The sequence below is a fragment of the Mercenaria mercenaria genome, chromosome 7 (genome assembly GCF_021730395.1).
Source record: "Mercenaria mercenaria strain notata chromosome 7, MADL_Memer_1, whole genome shotgun sequence".
NCBI classification, from domain to species: Eukaryota; Metazoa; Mollusca; class Bivalvia; order Venerida; family Veneridae; genus Mercenaria; species Mercenaria mercenaria.
This window is the reverse complement of record NC_069367.1, coordinates 51747407-51765997: the sequence shown is the minus strand read 5'-3', so window position 1 is coordinate 51765997 and position 18591 is coordinate 51747407. Positions and strand designations below refer to the sequence as shown.

General features: G+C 36.6%; 1 protein-coding gene across 1 annotated transcript in view; it reads right to left on the bottom strand.

The window, feature by feature from the left end:
• LOC123554166 (importin-5-like) overlaps positions 1–18591 on the bottom strand; it is a 44507-nt gene that overhangs the window by 14859 nt on the left and 11057 nt on the right. Inside the window, exons 4-16 of the mRNA XM_045344110.2 lie at positions 15155–15257; positions 14078–14279; positions 13237–13362; positions 12606–12726; positions 12096–12183; positions 11199–11305; positions 6795–6919; positions 5935–6024; positions 5339–5512; positions 4682–4782; positions 3516–3633; positions 1591–1674; positions 221–353 (exon numbers count right to left, since the gene is read on the bottom strand). Of these exons, the coding sequence (XP_045200045.2) occupies positions 221–353; positions 1591–1674; positions 3516–3633; positions 4682–4782; positions 5339–5512; positions 5935–6024; positions 6795–6919; positions 11199–11305; positions 12096–12183; positions 12606–12726; positions 13237–13362; positions 14078–14279; positions 15155–15257 (1572 nt within the window). The remainder of the gene's footprint in view (positions 1–220; positions 354–1590; positions 1675–3515; positions 3634–4681; positions 4783–5338; positions 5513–5934; positions 6025–6794; positions 6920–11198; positions 11306–12095; positions 12184–12605; positions 12727–13236; positions 13363–14077; positions 14280–15154; positions 15258–18591) is intronic.

Sequence of the window (18591 nt, the reverse complement as noted above, 5' to 3'; positions counted from 1 at the left end):
TTATTAAGCTATTCCAGTAAACCCTGTTCTAGCTCACAGCTTTTCACACGGCATGTTACATTATTTCATTTACATCATCCAGGAACTTCAAATCCTTTTCCAGGCGTAAGTTTGTGAAAAGATTCTTTCAGTTCACTTTTATATGTTCATTTCTTTTTTCTATCTAACATCTAACATGTGTTTAAAAAGTTTGTAATGACACTGCAAGAAGATCACTTACTGTCCAATACAGCCACCTCTGGTTTCAAAGATGCTGCTCGTAGTACAGGGCCCATAACTAATGGAAGGTATTGCTCAAAATCTTTGCCGAGTATTTTACACATTCTTGCCCATGCTGCAATCATGTACGAAATCTGAAAGAATAGTCAACAGACATGCAGTCCTGGCAACAGTACCAATGTACATGTTTAATGAAATATTTTCAAATACCACGATACATCAATGAGCTCTACTGTGATAAAAGCTTTCATCTTATTTGCACCACTCTCAAGTCCACTCCATGAGTAACCAGTACTGGTGTAATATGAGATGTAGTTGTGACCCCAGTGAAGCTCAAACCAAGGATTAATAGGCTGAAAGGTTGACACCTTAACCATCAGACCACCACACCCTTTCTTAAACTAAGTGAAAGGATGATGTATATTGGACTTAAAATATTCAATCATGGTTCATACTTCAAAACAAAATTTAAGTACTTTTCAAGTATTTTTTCCCAATTTTCAAGGACTACAAAATCACATTTGTCGCATTTATTTCTTTTACTCATAATGGATTCTGTCAATTTTCTACAAAATTAACACTGCGACAATAACCCAGGAATGACCTAATTCAGCACCTATAAAATTTCATGTTGTAATAATGGTTTCATGTACGAGTATTTATCTCGACCAAATTATTTATTAATGCTGATGCATGACATTCGCAGGAAGACTCTCAATTATCCCAAAATTCCAAGTTTTAAAATGTCTTAGCAGACTTTCACTGAAGAAGCTCATTTATCTCAGACCAAATTTTTATTAATGTGAATAGCAGTGACATTGTGTCAGTGAAGACTGCAAAGTATCAAAATCCAAATTTTAGAATGTCTTAGAGACTTTCCCTAAAACCTCTTTACTGAAGGGAACCCAGGTTTGCAGTGTGAAAACTGTTCAGCAACCTCTGTCAATCTTAATCCTATCCATGTTATTTCAATGCAGTGGCTCAAATAACTATTGGTTTGTTTTTTTTTTTTTTGTTTTTTTTTTTCAGACTGTGAACTCTGATGTAGTTAACTACACAAATATCTAAAATAAGTAATGTCTTTCTGAAGTTTGTATTTTTAGTTCTGGTGCCTATTTATTAACCTTTAGCCTGCTGGTGGCAAGTGATTCTGCCTTTGCGACCAGTGCAGACCAAGATCAAGATCATGATCTGCACTGTTCCCTATTTGCTCAGTGCATTTTCAGTGAATACCCCTTTGAATAATAAATATTACTGCTGGTATTGAATGATGGACCAAAATTTAGCAGGGTAAGGGTTAACAGCAAATATTCCAATGGAACAAAGGACTTCACCACTGAATAGAACACTAATGAGAATGTATGAACTAACCTGTGGATCATCATCAGCAAGGTCAGTCATATCTGTCTGTGTTTTCAACAATAACTGCATCACATCACTGCAATCCTGCATAAACTGTAACATAAAATACACAATATGACATTTAAGGAATGTATACAATGAAACCTTTCCACCTGGAGAAGGCTGTGAAATTATTCTAAAATTCAGCTAATAGTGTCTGAGAAAATTTTCAAAATTTTCCATATACATATATTGGGAAAACTAGCTCCACCCCCTTTGCGGCCACACTTTCAGACAACTCAGAATTCCTGTGGTCTTGCATAATGAACATTTGTGAACGTATTTGAAATCGGGCCAGAGTTGAGATTTTTAACTTATTTCCCTTTTTGTTCACATGACAAACAGGATTCTGCCAAGAATGATCAATATTTGAAGGAATCTGAAAGAAGACCAATCACAGAATATTCAATGTTTTCGACATTCTTTAAAGAAACTGCAGACGATGAACAAGGGGCATAAAACAATTTCAAAATATAACGGTTTATAAAATGCAGCTGTATCAGATACTATCTAGCAAGTAGGTACAGTCACAGAGACTGTGTCTCTCTGTATCCCAGTGTGGTGTACATCATCTACAGCCACACAATATACATAATATATATGACCCCTGTTTTATAACAAAGCCCTTTCCTCCGTCACAGCAAACAACAGAAAACATGTCACTTTTTTTCTAAGTTGTTTTATTGAACGGTTTACCACATTTAGGTAACTTGTGATGTATCGCATTGTTAAAACATGTAAAGTCTATCATAGAATGGTTTATTGTACTTTTCATTTCTTTTTTCACATATGTTTTTGGTAGATTTAACGTCACACATTCAAAAATATTAGACATATTGTTGCTTTCTAGCTTGTGATGGTGGAGGAACACCTCAAATGCTCCATCAGGTATAATCACTGACATTCTCAAGGCCAAATGGATAGTTTGCTGACATGCAAGTGTTCTTCACTCAAAGCAAGGTTTCGACCCACAACTGCCCAAGTGATTCAATGTCAGCCACCTTAACCACTCTGCCACAGTTGCCCCTGGATTACTGTAAACAGTGATCAAAGGTGTACTGGATGATTGAACACACTGTTTTACTAGTTCATACAGTGATCAGTGCTTCCCTAACCAGACTGGGTTAAAAATTTCAGGGTACTGAAATTTTGATTCAAGGAAATCTATGGGACCTACTGACTTAAATACAACATGTCTTGAACTGGAAGTTGTATCAGATACTATCTAGCAAGTAGGCACAGTCATTGAGACAATGTCTCTCTGTATCCCAGTATGGTATACATCATCTACAACTGCTCCAGTATAGTCAGGTTTGAAATCTACTGTGTCAATGTATCAAAAAGCAGCCATGCCAAAATAGGTGGTTTTAAATAAATGTGCCATCTTATCCAAAATATTACCAACCCGTCTGTATCACTCTACTACAAATGCTGGAAATTCACCCTTACATTGGTGTAATTACAACCTCAACAAAGTGAAATTTGTTAACACCCTTATTCCTGATGTCATGAAGAATACTTTCTTTTTGGGTAGGAAAGGGGGCTGGGGGAGGGAAAAATACAATGACAGACAAATGAGCCCCTGATATATACATAGCTGACATCAGCATAGAAAATGATACCATTTTTATCTAGCTAAGATCTTCTCAGAAAATGATATGTAATTATCCAACAAAGACCAGCAGAGAGAATAAGGTTATTACCTAGCAAAGATAGAGCACAGAGAATGACAATGTTGTTAACAAGCTACAATCAGCTCAGAGAATGATAATGTTAGTACCGAGCTATGATCAGCTCAGAGAAAGTTCTTACTGAGCCAAGATCAGCTCGGAAAATGTAGTTACCGAGCTAAAATCCACTCAAATAATGTTATTACTGTTTGAGAATGTTATTACCTTTTCCCTGCCTACTGCTAAACCTATCAAGCTGATACATTCTATTGTCTTTCCTCTCAATAATTTGTAGTTTGTGTTGTCTGCATGTTGTACTATATACTTCAGAACTGGCATAAATCTGCAAACATTGTCCACATTGAGAAAATTGTATCGATAAATCAAGTAAACACTTAATCATAATAGTACAAAGCTTTTTCAAGTTCTACTTGTAGACATTGAAAGGAATTACTAGTTTACAACCTTGGAGAATTTTTTGTTTTTCAGGCTTTTTCTTACTTTCTAATTTTATCTTTGGATTGGGAGTTTTTTGCTTTAAACTGGTAAAAAGTAGGCCTAATTGGCATTTGCAATGGGGCCAGTATTTGGCCCCGTCAGATAGATGCAAAAAAAGCCCAAACCTACGAGAAAAACAGGACTATTTATAACAAATTCAAGTATCTGCTTTTATTATTACAAAACTCTCCAATATCGCAAAAAAAAAAATTCATTGCACAATTTTCTGAATTTACAGTTTAATCTGACAGAAAAGTTAGGCAGGTAAAGAAGTTTGTTAAGTTCAACAACTGGTTGAACAGCTACATTGTTAGCCTTGGTTAAACACCTTTGTAGCAAATGATAAAAACTTTCATAAAAGAAGCATATAAAATGTCTTCTGTCAAATCTTAAAGAGAACATTAACCCCTGTTTATCTTGCAATCTAATTTACAAAATATAAAATCCTTGTCATAGTGCTCTATATCTACAAAACTAACCCTGCGAGCTCTGTTCCACGCAAGAACAGTGAAATTGGTTTTCCACAAGACTACTGGTAACATGTAATTGTTACACCGAGTGTATTAAATTACATACAATCATACATTTCATTGTTATTCTAGAACAGTACTTTCAGTTTATTATTTCTGAAACCGTCAACTTTAACCACCAAATTGGATCCAATTTTCTTTTTAGCACAACTGGCATTCACTGGTTTTAATGTGCTCAACAACTAATTAGAAGTGTATAATTACTTCCTCAGAACAAGCTGCTGAAAAATTTCTAACATAAAAATCAAGACTTTTTCTTTGGATGGCATCACACTATTCAACATAAAGTACTTAACGAATTGTAGAAAATTTCAAATGAAAAGTCATGATTTTCCTCCCTTTAAATTCTTCTATTATGTGTACCTGTCATAATAATTTGTAAATTTTTCCTCTGCTGTATCTGCCACTGAAGCCAGTGTGGTCACCATCTGTTCAAGAACCATCTTTGTACCTTTCTCCATTAGCTGAAATACAAACATTACTTGTACAATAAACACACTTTCATGTAGCAATATCTGCAAAATACTGAGAAACTGGTTAGAGAACATAGGGATTCGGCAGATTTTGATTCATGAAACGAACATGATATCGCTAGCCTTGCATCAAACAGTTTGTTTTTTCATTATTTCATCTTTTTTACTGTTGAATAACTATGTAAGTAACAATTTTAAAGCCTCTTGAAGACAAATCAAATCTGCAAAATAATACATGCAATGTGACTCACATTAGACAATAACAGAGTCAAACATTATAAAGCCATGTTTGAAGACCAGTCACAAATCTAAAGCAAATGAGCTCTATAAAGAAACTGACCAATGACAAAGCTGTACTGTAATTCACGTTGCCAAGTTTTTTAAAATCCTGGACCCTTGTTTCAAAAATGTGGACTTAAGCCGATTCAAGTTAGCCTGTAACTTTCAACATAATTGAGATAAAGATGTTTGAAATATAAGGACAACTATTTTTTTAAAAATCTTGCAGAACAATTTTTGTATAACAAAGACCTTTATTTAACCATACCTCTTTCATTTTATTAGACAGCACTTTTTCTAGTTTGTTCATTATTGCATCAATATACTGTACAAGGATTCCTTTTGGGCAATCTTCACTGAAGTTGACTAGGGCGGCTGCTCCATGTGTCTGTACCCTGGGGTTTGAGTCATCATCCATCACAGACAACACTTCAAGTACAACCTGACAGGTGAATCATAGAAATGCTAGTGATTAATGCACATCTATAAAAGATCAAAACTAGTTATAACTTCAGCCACTATTCTTGACGTAAACTGTGATATACAACTACAATTTCATTACATCTATTTTACAATGTAGCCAATGAAGTAATTGAAAGAACTTTTCTGTACATTTTACCGAATACAAGTGTTTTAACAAAAAATATATTCAGAAGTCAATTTATTATTTCTTTTTACTTCTTATTTATAATTTACTATTATAAGCAAATAGCCAAAATTACATTCAGCAGTACATATACAAGAATCTACCACCTATGTCAACTTCTTAGGAACTACTGTGGAATTTCAAACATGTAAATTAACTTCAAGTTACGAAAAAATAGCTTATGGAAGCAGACCAGTCTGCTTATTGTCTCCCCTCACCTTTTCATGAAATTTCTTCTGGAAATTGGGACCAAAGTCAGTGGAGAGTTGCCCTATAGCATTACAGGCTGCATACCTTACTCTAGGATGCTGAAACAAGATTTTTACTTGTTTTTCATAAGGGTTTTCTTTACAGCTACACACGATACAATGACATTAAAACTTGTCAAGTTTAGCACTTCAGAATGATATACTGTGAAAAATGACATTTCACACAATCCAAACAGTGAATAAACATGACTTTTTGATTAAAGAGTCATCTAGTGCTATCACCTAACAACAGTATATGGTGACGAACTAAAAAACAACAACTCCAAAAAGTCTTTTAGTGCAACAATAAGTTTCACGTTATTCACAGTTTCGGAAAAGTGACCTTTTAACTGCTTATCACTGTTCATGAGCATTCAGTACTTTTGACCTTTCCTCTTCACAATAACCTGAAGCAAAAGAATCTTTCCTTCTGATTTCAAAAACAAAAGACAATCTTTATTATTTCTCAGCAGACTTTCAAATAACTAAAATTAAAAGTTTGATACCATGCTATCAAAATATTCTTTAAAATATCAAACGAACCATAAATAATATTTAAATTGATATTTCACTGTAAACTAAGAAGTACAGCTATCAATATATAATACATACTATCTTAATTGACAGGGTATGAAGCTTTCCAATACATTCTACTATAAACTATTAGAGTTTTTGTTTTAAAAACAGCAAATAAAATTTGACAATTTACATTCAGCACAACAGTGCATTCCAAAGTTCAAAACAACTGAGTTAAATCTAGATTCCGAATACTTTTAACTTACACTTACTGTCGTAACAGGTAAAAATGTCTGGGAATATAGAAAACTTACTGGATCTTTCAAGAAAGGGAGAATACCCTCTAAAATGCTGCCGAGCATATGCTCCATCTGTGCATGACAACCCTCTCCCGATGCTGACACTGCCATCAAAGCTGCATGCCTGTACCTCCAGTCACCTAAAATGCCATATAACAATTTCAATTATTTCCAGCAACAAATATAGTGTCAAGGTGTCAAAGTGTGTAAAGAGTACAATGCCTCCAAATTATTTGTTTTGTTTTAAATTCTAACATCCGAGTTGAATCTTGTCTGAACTGAATACTTTCTGTTGCTATATGATAAAAGTATGTGAACATTGTTCTAGCTAATTCAAACCCACAAGCCCTGCTTGAAAGGCAAACACCTACAGCACAAGATCATCACTCCCCATAGATTGTTCACTTCAAGTCAGCTAGTTCAAACCCACAAACCCTGCTAGAAAGGCAAACACCTACAGCACAAGATCATCACTCCCCAAAGATTGTTCACTTCAAGTCAGCTAGTTCAAACCCACAAACCCTGCTTGAAAGGCAAACACCTACAGCACAAGATCATCACTCCCCAAAGATTGTTCACTTCAAGTCAGCTAGTTCAAACCCACAAACCCTGCTTGAAAGGCTAACACCTACAGCACAAGATCATCACTCCCCATAGATTGTTCACTTCAAGTCAGCTAGTTCAAACCCACAAACCCTGCTAGAAAGGCTAACACCTACAGCACAAGATCATCACTCCCCATAGATTGTTCACTTCAAGTCAGCTAGTTCAAACCCACAAACCCTGCTAGAAAGGCAAACACCTACAGCACAAGATCATCACTCCCCATAGATTGTTCACTTCAAGTCAGCTAGTTCAAACCCACAAACCCTGCTTGAAAGGCTAACACCTACAGCACAAGATCATCACTCCCCATAGATTGTTCACTTCAAGTCAGCTAGTTCAAACCCACAAACCCTGCTTGAAAGGCAAACACCTACAGCACAAGATCATCACTCCCCATAGATTGTTCACTTCAAGTCAGCTAGTTCAAACCCACAAGCCCTGCTTGAAAGGCAAACACCTACAGCACAAGATCATCACTCCCCATAGATTGTTCACTTCAAGTCAGCTAGTTCAAACCCACAAGCCCTGCTTGAAAGGCAAACACCTACAGCACAAGATCATCACTCCCCATAGATTGTTCACTTCAAGTCAGCTAGTTCAAACCCACAAGCCCTGCTTGAAAGGCAAACACCTACAGCACAAGATCATCACTCCCCATAGATTGTTCACTTCAAGTCAGCTAGTTCAAACCCACAAGCCCTGCTTGAAAGGCAAACACCTACAGCACAAGATCATCACTCCCCATAGATTGTTCACTTCAAGTCAGCTAGTTCAAACCCACAAGCCCTGCTTGAAAGGCAAACACCTACAGCACAAGATCATCACTCCCCATAGATTGTTCACTTCAAGTCAGCTAGTTCAAACCCACAAGCCCTGCTTGAAAGGCTAACACCTACAGCACAAGATCATCACTCCCCATAGATTGTTCACTTCAAGTCAGCTAGTTCAAACCCACAAGCCCTGCTTGAAAGGCTAACACCTACAGCACAAGATCATCACTCCCCATAGATTGTTCACTTCAAGTCAGCTAGTTCAAACCCACAAACCCTGCTTGAAAGGCTAACACCTACAGCACAAGATCATCACTCCCCATAGATTGTTCACTTCAAGTCAGCTAGTTCAAACCCACAAACCCTGCTTGAAAGGCTAACACCTACAGCACAAGATCATCACTCCCCATAGATTGTTCACTTCAAGTCAGCTAGTTCAAACCCACAAGCCCTGCTAGAAAGGCTAACACCTACAGCACAAGATCATCACTCCCCATAGATTGTTCACTTCAAGTCAGCTAGTTCAAACCCACAAACCCTGCTTGAAAGGCTAACACCTACAGCACAAGATCATCACTCCCCAAAGATTGTTCATTTCAAGTCAGCTAGTTCAAACCCACAAGCCATGCTTGAAAGGCTAACACCTACAGCACAAGATCATCACTCCCCAAAGATTGTTCATTTCAAGTCAGCTAGTTCAAACCCACAAACCCTGCTAGAAAGGCAAACACCTACAGCACAAGATCATCACTCCCCAAAGATTGTTCACTTCAAGTCAGCTAGTTCAAACCCACAAACCCTGCTAGAAAGGCAAACACCTACAGCACAAGATCATCACTCCCCAAAGATTGTTCACTTCAAGTCAGCTAGTTCAAACCCACAAACCCTGCTAGAAAGGCTAACACCTACAGCACAAGATCATCACTCCCCAAAGATTGTTCACTTCAAGTCAGCTAGTTCAAACCCACAAACCCTGCTAGAAAGGCAAACACCTACAGCACAAGATCATCACTCCCCATAGATTGTTCACTTCAAGTCAGCTAGTTCAAACCCACAAGCCCTGCTAGAAAGGCTAACACCTACAGCACAAGATCATCACTCCCCATAGATTGTTCACTTCAAGTCAGCTAGTTCAAACCCACAAACCCTGCTTGAAAGGCTAACACCTACAGCACAAGATCATCACTCCCCATAGATTGTTCACTTCAAGTCAGCTAGTTCAAACCCACAAGCCCTGCTTGAAAGGCTAACACCTACAGCACAAGATCATCACTCCCCATAGATTGTTCACTTCAAGTCAGCTAGTTCAAACCCACAAACCCTGCTAGAAAGGCAAACACCTACAGCACAAGATCATCACTCCCCATAGATTGTTCACTTCAAGTCAGCTAGTTCAAACCCACAAGCCCTGCTTGAAAGGCTAACACCTACAGCACAAGATCATCACTCCCCAAAGATTGTTCACTTCAAGTCAGCTAGTTCAAACCCACAAGCCATGCTTGAAAGGCTAACACCTACAGCACAAGATCATCACTCCCCATAGATTGTTCACTTCAAGTCAGCTAGTTCAAACCCACAAGCCCTGCTTGAAAGGCTAACACCTACAGCACAAGATCATCACTCCCCATAGATTGTTCACTTCAAGTCAGCTAGTTCAAACCCACAAACCCTGCTTGAAAGGCTAACACCTACAGCACAAGATCATCACTCCCCAAAGATTGTTCACTTCAAGTCAGCTAGTTCAAACCCACAAACCCTGCTTGAAAGGCTAACACCTACAGCACAAGATCATCACTCCCCAAAGATTGTTCACTTCAAGTCAGCTAGTTCAAACCCACAAGCCCTGCTTGAAAGGCAAACACCTACAGCACAAGATCATCACTCCCCATAGATTGTTCACTTCAAGTCAGCTAGTTCAAACCCACAAGCCCTGCTTAAAAGGCTAACACCTACAGCACAAGATCATCACTCCCCATAGATTGTTCACTTCAAGTCAGCTAGTTCAAACCCACAAGCCCTGCTTGAAAGGCTAACACCTACAGCACAAGATCATCACTCCCCATAGATTGTTCACTTCAAGTCAGCTAGTTCAAACCCACAAGCCCTGCTTGAAAGGCTAACACCTACAGCACAAGATCATCACTCCCCATAGATTGTTCACTTCAAGTCAGCTAGTTCAAACCCACAAACCCTGCTTGAAAGGCTAACACCTACAGCACAAGATCATCACTCCCCAAAGATTGTTCACTTCAAGTCAGCTAGTTCAAACCCACAAGCCCTGCTTGAAAGGCTAACACCTACAGCACAAGATCATCACTCCCCATAGATTGTTCACTTCAAGTCAGCTAGTTCAAACCCACAAGCCCTGCTTGAAAGGCTAACACCTACAGCACAAGATCATCACTCCCCATAGATTGTTCACTTCAAGTCAGCTAGTTCAAACCCACAAACCCTGCTTGAAAGGCTAACACCTACAGCACAAGATCATCACTCCCCAAAGATTGTTCACTTCAAGTCAGCTAGTTCAAACCCACAAACCCTGCTTGAAAGGCTAACACCTACAGCACAAGATCATCACTCCCCAAAGATTGTTCATTTCAAGTCAGCTAGTTCAAACCCACAAGCCCTGCTTGAAAGGCTAACACCTACAGCACAAGATCACATCACCCCCCATAGATTGTTCACTTCAAGTCAGCTAGTTCAAACCCACAAACCCTGCTTGAAAGGCTAACACCTACAGCACAAGATCATCACTCCCCATAGATTGTTCACTTCAAGTCAGCTAGTTCAAACCCACAAACCCTGCTAGAAAGGCAAACACCTACAGCACATGATCATCACTCCCCATAGATTGTTCATTTCAAGTCAGCTAGTTCTTTTGGCAAGCTTGAAATTGAACTAGAAAAGGAGAAATTTGCAGTGTGATATAAAAAGCAATTTCTTCTAAAAAGTATGGATGGTTTATCAATTGGTTCAAAACATGATTTTTTTCTAAATTTTGATTCTACTGACCTATTAGTAAAACATGACCAAATATACTCACTGTTTTGCAACATCTGCGGTACATTAGCTAGTACATGCGGTAACATGGTTTTTCCTGTAAGGGCACAACACAGTCTGTCTAAGGCACTTTCTCCAGCCACTGAGTTACTAAAAAACAAGTTTTCAAATTGGAAAAATCTATGCTTAAAATGGTGTATTGTTCTGGTGAAAACTTAAGAAAGAACAGAAGCCTACTGTTACAGCTTTTTAACACAAATTTCTTATAAAATGTTCATAAAAATTAAATATTTTTAAAATATGTCCGACTAAAAAAATGTCATAAAATTCGAAGAAAAAGTTCTGTTCTTTTCATGAATGCTACCAAAAACCTTTTGCACATCTGTTGTCTTTCAGACACTTAAAGTTCAGTCAATGTGCATGTCGGGATCCGTTCTGGGGCTACAACAAGGTTCATACATTTATTTAGGCAGTTTCATGAAGTGTAGTCTTGTTAAAATACAAAATACCAGAAGTGGTGTAAAACAGTATTTATACATGTCCAAATCTTTAAATCTAAGTTCTAGAATCCTGTTCATATTTTGTATCTGTATATGCTAAATGTGTGTTATGTAATTGTAAAGCGCAATAGAATATTTTATAATTTTTGCGCTATATAAATGCCATGAATTTGTATTTTTATTCATAACTCTATGCGTATCTGGTTGCCTACTGTTAAACTTAATCAAGATCTAGTGGCCATTTACATTCTAAAGTTTCTTGAAAACTGCTCAAGAAATGTCAATAAAAATTGTTGATAGACAACAAGCTAAAAATCCGCAGACATTTAATTAATGGTATATGTTCCCTTTTTTACAATTGTCTAACGAAAGACATGATAGAAGGGATAAATGACCCCGACCAGTATATAAACGAGCCTGATCTATATTTAGATATTTACCTGTCCTCATCTTCATTATCTACCTCGTCCTGTACTGCCCAATCCTCCTCTTCTTCCAGATCTACCATCATAGCCAACACTTGGGGTACTAAAAATACAGTAATTTCAAAATTACATTCATTAATTCATAAAAAAATCAAATTTTTAAGACCCCTCTCTGTCTCAAAACATTTCTATTACTACAATACAAATTTTCATTTTGAGGGAAAACAAGAAATATGTTTTCAAATGCCCAGAAATGGCAGACCTGATACAAGGTTAAGGCCCTTGTCCATGACCTTTTAAGTACAGTCATCCAACTCTTACATTTGACACACTTTTTCCACAAGAAACATTTGTTTAAAGCTTCAATGGAATCCAGTGATCTCTATTAAAGTTACACACGGAGATACAAGATGTTTTGGATGGACAAATTAATGTACAGACTTGACAGTCTCATTAAGGGACTAAGTACTATGTACTTATGGGTGGAGGGAGTGGAAAAAGTGGGCATACAAATACCATTCTTACCTAACATTGGTATAAGTTTTGCACATTTCCTGACCATTCCTGGTGCAGACTCAGCCAGTGTAACAATTGCCTCCAGTCCTAGCTGCCTCCAAGTATCTGGCAAGTTAGTATCAGACAACACCTAAACACAGAAAGAAAATATAGGTCAATTAAAATAAGGTTTTGAACAAGGAAAGTTTTTTTTGTATCTTTTCTCAAAAATGCTATGTTGCCCATGTGTTCTAACTTGTAAGGAAAGGGTGTAATATCACATGCTCAGAAATAACAGCAATATAGACATTCAGGTTTACAACAGCAAAAATTGGCCATGTGAAGTACTTTCTTCAGGAAAACAGGAGGTTTCTAAAGTGAAGTTAGTGAAATGTCTATAAATTCACATCACAATTTAGTTTTCAATATATATAATGGCAGTTGCAATTTTCATCATTAATTTATCACTTTTACCAATATATAGTTCATTACAACATTTTTTAAGATTTTTTTTTTTTAAAAAAAGCAACCACACTAGGCTTCAAATAAAGACAGCTTTTGGAATTCAAGTTTTACCTTTTTCTAAATTGGAAAAATATCGATACTAGGACAGTGACAGAAAAACGCTTTTTTATACTTTTCTTAATAAACTAAAACTTACCTTCATTGCAAATGTAAGGACATTTTCCACTTGTGGCCGAAGAAATTTTGGCACATTTTCTGCCAGTTCTATTAAACATTTCAATACAGTGTCGTCATCCTGCTGGTTAACACTTTCCGAAACAGCCTGAAAGGAGTGGGCAATAATGTTCTTCATCTGCCATCACTTGAACTAATCTACATATTCCCGTTTCATAAAGTCTCTAATAATAATAATGTCATCGCAATTAGTTTTTAGACGTTCCAGAAATAAAAGGTTGTTAATGTTACTTACTACCTACTGACCTATACATTTCGAAAAAACAGCAGGAAAAAAAAACCACTAGAAAGTTATAAGAAATTAGAAATTAGCACTTTTTTCCACACAAATGACCAGTGTACTCTCGGTTGGGTGAAATGAATCGGCCCTAAATCAAAGAATGAACTTACAAATGAACTCCATTTATTATAAGATGTTTCAGCAAAAGAGATGTATAGATATTACATCTTAGGCTGTACAGCAGGAATGTTCTCATTTTAAAAGTAGTCTGGCATAATTGCATGATTTGAAAACTGCTTTTCCCATTATTTAGCTATAAAACTAACCAGAAATCTAACAATCAGACTTAAATCTTGGTCATTACCAGCACTGTCACATACATAAATACAGTAAAACCTGTTACAACGACCATCTGCCTCTACAGACTTGTTAACCTTTGATTAGAGACAAGTTTTTCCCTCTCACATATGTGATCCTTATATGTGCTAGTCCGGCTGTATATGTAAGGGAAGCATTTTGATTTTAAGTGCATTTAGTGACAAAACTGATATGGCACAAGAAAAACTTTTCTTTAATTATATACTTGTATGACTCCTGGAAGTAAATCTCGAAAATGGTGTACAATCGAGGCCTCCCCTTCATTTGTGGTGAGAAATGCTGTAAGGGCTTTCACAGCCTCGAATCCGACACTGGGTGCATCCTGGACCGCCAGGCTCTGAGCCAACATCTGTTTTATCACATCTAAATATTGGGTTTGGGCGTCTCCAAATATTCCAGGCACCACACTGAAATAATATATGTAGACTATGCACATATCTTCCTACCATTTCCGTTACTCGAAATATACTTAATCTTTTCTAAAATCGGACTGGTCTTTCATTCAATTTCGGCAGTACCATTTATTATTCGGAGGAATGTTCAATGAAAATTTACAGACCGAATAGCTAACAGTGCAGACCATGATCAGCCTGCACAGCAGAATCACGCCACCAGCTGGCTAAATGTTAATTGACCAGCCCTGCATAAAAATTAGTAAGAAGAATGAAGTACTTTCAAAATAAAAATGATAACGATTTAATCTGAAAGATTTCCTTATTTCGTTTTTTTTTTCAATTAAAACTGATAATCTGATAATGCAATTAGAATATTTTGCTATGTATTGCAATTGCTACTATAAAATATTATTGTCTGTCAAGCTGCACATTTTTCTACGAAACTAATGGCAGTGTTTTTCTACTGTAAATCTATTTCATTACTGGCTACTCCTCTCCCGAGACACTTTAACAACATATCTGTGTATTTCTTATAATCTTACTTTCATTACAGTTTCCACTAGTTACCCATACAGGTGACTCCACATAACTTATTCAAAGTTTTCAGGGTACTGTAAGATACAGAAAATGACAGTCAAAACTCTAAAAGCTGTCTCTTTTATGGTAAAACACTTGTAGATGGGGTTCTAATAAAGTCTGTCAGCAACTTTTATTTGGAGGAGCAAGTGCTAAAACTCATGACCCTTGGTTTCATAGTCCAGCATTATACAACAAGACCAGAGAACCAGTCATTCATTCATTATCATTAAGAATCAGCTTGCATAATTTAAATTAAACATCCTTAAGTGAACTTGCTGTTGTGGCTTTCATTTTATTCATCTACACACCTGAATATATGAAGTGCACTTTCTTTCAAACTAACGTCCTCTGCGCTAGCACACTCAAACATAAACTTTAGAAAGTCCCCCCAGGTCTGTGTGTTACTTTCATCTGAAACAAAAAAGCATACATACAGAGGATATTACATGAGTGTCTAGCCAAGCATTTTATCAATTTTATTCAACGAGTTTAATAAATTCAATGTGGAAAGTCACAAATGTAATATTCTTTTTATCACGTTAGCTTTTCCTGTCGAAAACTCATACATTCTACTTTCTTTTACTATATAAACAAGTCAATTTGACCAACGTCTCCAACGCTATAAATGACGTCGATGTCAAAGCTTTATTCCACTAGTGTATTATCATTTTTATTTAATGGCTTTCTTACACTCCCGCGATGTCAAACATGTGATAAATGTATATATATATATATAACATACATGTCAAGTTCCGTGGATAATTTTCCAGGAGATTTCAGTTGAAAATCCAGGATATTTGATGAAAATCCAGGAGATTTTTTCGAGGAGCATTTTTTAGGAAATTTTTGGTCGAATATAAAACTGTGTAACAGATAAGATCTGATTTGGGCAATGTTTTTAGGTACTAAAGTTGCATTTTAAACGTGTTAACCTAAATTCTGTTGAATACGATTGATTCTACCTTTGGGACGAGTGTAAATTGTCCATGCAGTCTGATCATGATCTGCACTTTTGCCATATATCAGTATCTTTTTATAAGCACCCTTTGAAAGATTGGAAAAGTTTATTTTAGAAATTCTGCAATGTAAACAAAAAAAATTATATACATATAATTATAGTAACTTTATTCAGTTATTACAATTTACAGTATGGTTTGAGCAGAGGAATTGGAATTTGGATGAATTTCTATACTGGCGAGTTTCTTTAATGTGAATAATCTGCAGTTGCTTTTTTTTACAGTCTTAGATTTTTTTTTGCAAATGAACAGGATCTAACATTGATTGGAAATAAATCTATTTCACCATTTTGAATCTATACTGAGAAATGCTTTTTACTCATCAAAATGAAAATTAATTGAAAATCATAGCTGTTGAAAGAATGTTATAACCTATCTCTAGTTGTTTTCTCCATCAGTGGTAATGACTGCCATCACTCCAATAAAGGTCGGCTCTTTAAGTATCCTTAAATATATCTTTTCACACTTAAAATCTTCAATAAACAAGTTCCTGTCTTATCATCATATTATGTCAGTTTCACCACTCGCCAATTAACACAATCTAAAAATAGCACAGTACACACCTGTCTGCAGAATGTCATCAGTGCGTGACCTTGTTAAACTCTTATCAATATACCAGTAGAGTGATAAATTACGTAAGGCAAAGTGTGTAATTAGGGATTAAGTTTGATGTAGGAAACCATTATCTTGGAATTTTGGATTTCCGGGAGAAATAATTGATTTCCGTATGTCCAGGAAATGGACAAAAAATCCGTGAGACTCCCGGACGATCCGGGAAACTTGACATGTATGATATAATAGCCATGGCATCAAGAATTTTTATAAAGATTTTATTCCTGCACAATTACAAGAATTAAGTAAATTGTTTTGCTTTTTTCTCTCAAACAAAAATATCCTAGGTGTCATAGTTCAGAATATTACATACATGTTTTCTAACCCTACCGAGTTACAATGGAACCTAAAACATCAATTTTTCTTAAACTGATCTTCAGACTTCATATCAGAGACTGACTCCTTGTAACTGCATTTTCAGATCAGCTGTCAAGTTAATGATGATATTTCCCTTTTATTCGGGCTAAAGATCAACATTATGACATTAAATGTCATTTATAATCTTTTAGTAACAGCAGATGCGTATGTAATAAAAAGATTAAAATATCTTTGCATCAAGAAATATGCACTCGTTCTTTAACTCGTGCCTTTGCAGAATACTACTGTGCTACTGAAGTTTCTGTATACTTCTACTGCAGAACTCGCCCATAGTTTTTGATAAACAAGAGCTGTCATAGGATAGCAACACTCCCAACTGTTCGACAGCCTTGTCAATTGAAAGAAAATAAAAGTTGAAAAGAGGGCCATAATTTTGTAAAATAGCAAAATAGACAGAGTTTTTTTTAATTCTATAGCAGAGGCCGAATATCGGCCTCGTCCCCCAGCCGAGGATTTCCCCACAGCCAAGGATTTCCCCTACCGCAGTCGAAATTCCCCTATGTCCGAAATTCCCCCCTCCAAAATCGTAAACAAAGCAATGGAGATTACTCCCAGCGATTTTCCCGACCGAATATCGGACCCGTTCACAATTGCAGACGGTCTTTCACAATTTTCAATGGGTGTGAAAACCTTTAGAAATAGCAGAAAAATGTTAGAAGAGCGTTCAGTGGACCTGAGGTTCCGGTTTTGACCAGCGAAAATCGATAAAAACTCGTATCTGACCCGCACATAATATGCCGTGGGCGTCTGCTTGTCTCGCGGTAATACTCTTTGATGCGTAACAAGTTCGAAAACTCTGCCCCTTGTCAATCAAAATCCCAGTGAACTTCATACTGTTTGTCGACACCAGCGTAAGTATGACAGTAGGCGGAGCGTCGTATGTTAATTAGCTACTGACAGATGTCAATCACGCCACGAACCGACTGACACGTGGTTATCATCAGTATGTAATATAGATGATTGATAAACAATGCAGTGTCAGATTATCGTGTTTGTACCTCTTGGTAATTAGCGGCAACAGCTTATGCTGTATTGTGTAATATGTGTTGTTAATTTAAAGTAATTATTTTATGTGCTTGATTCGATTAAATAAGCCGGTCGGCCGTTACGCAAATTTATTATCTTTGCCGAGGTATTTTGCTAGAGCAAAATAAAATATAAATGTTTTAAGTAATCAGATATTATAAGTATGGAATAGTTCTGGTGAAAATATGAAATTTAAAACGGGTATTTTATCAAGAATTTTTAATGTTTGCTTTCGTTTTTTCATATTTGTCACACGTTTTCGCGATCGTGATTTTCGGACTTTTTTATCCTTTCTCACAAGATTTTCTAGTACAATTGAAATAAAAAGCCAACAAAAGTATGCATTTAATAATAATATGATGACTCTTGCAAAAGCAACTTTTATTTTAAAGCATTTTTTGTGAATAAAAGCATGTGACCTTTAAATATTCAATGATTTGAGCATTTCAACTCTCCCCACCCACCTTGTTACAATGATAAGTGAACATTAGTGCAAGTCCATCTATTAAGTGACAGTGTGTATAGTTGCTAAAAGTTGCAAGAATATGTAATAAAAACATAGTTTAAAGTGTTTATTATACATAATTGTAAATTCCCCCGAGTGAAAAAATCCCCCAAAACTGCTCGTCGCACGCTATTTTCTTCCCCCAATGACAGGCTGGGGCCTCTTCCCCCAGTCGTAAAAAAAACCCTGATAGAGTTATGGGACCTGT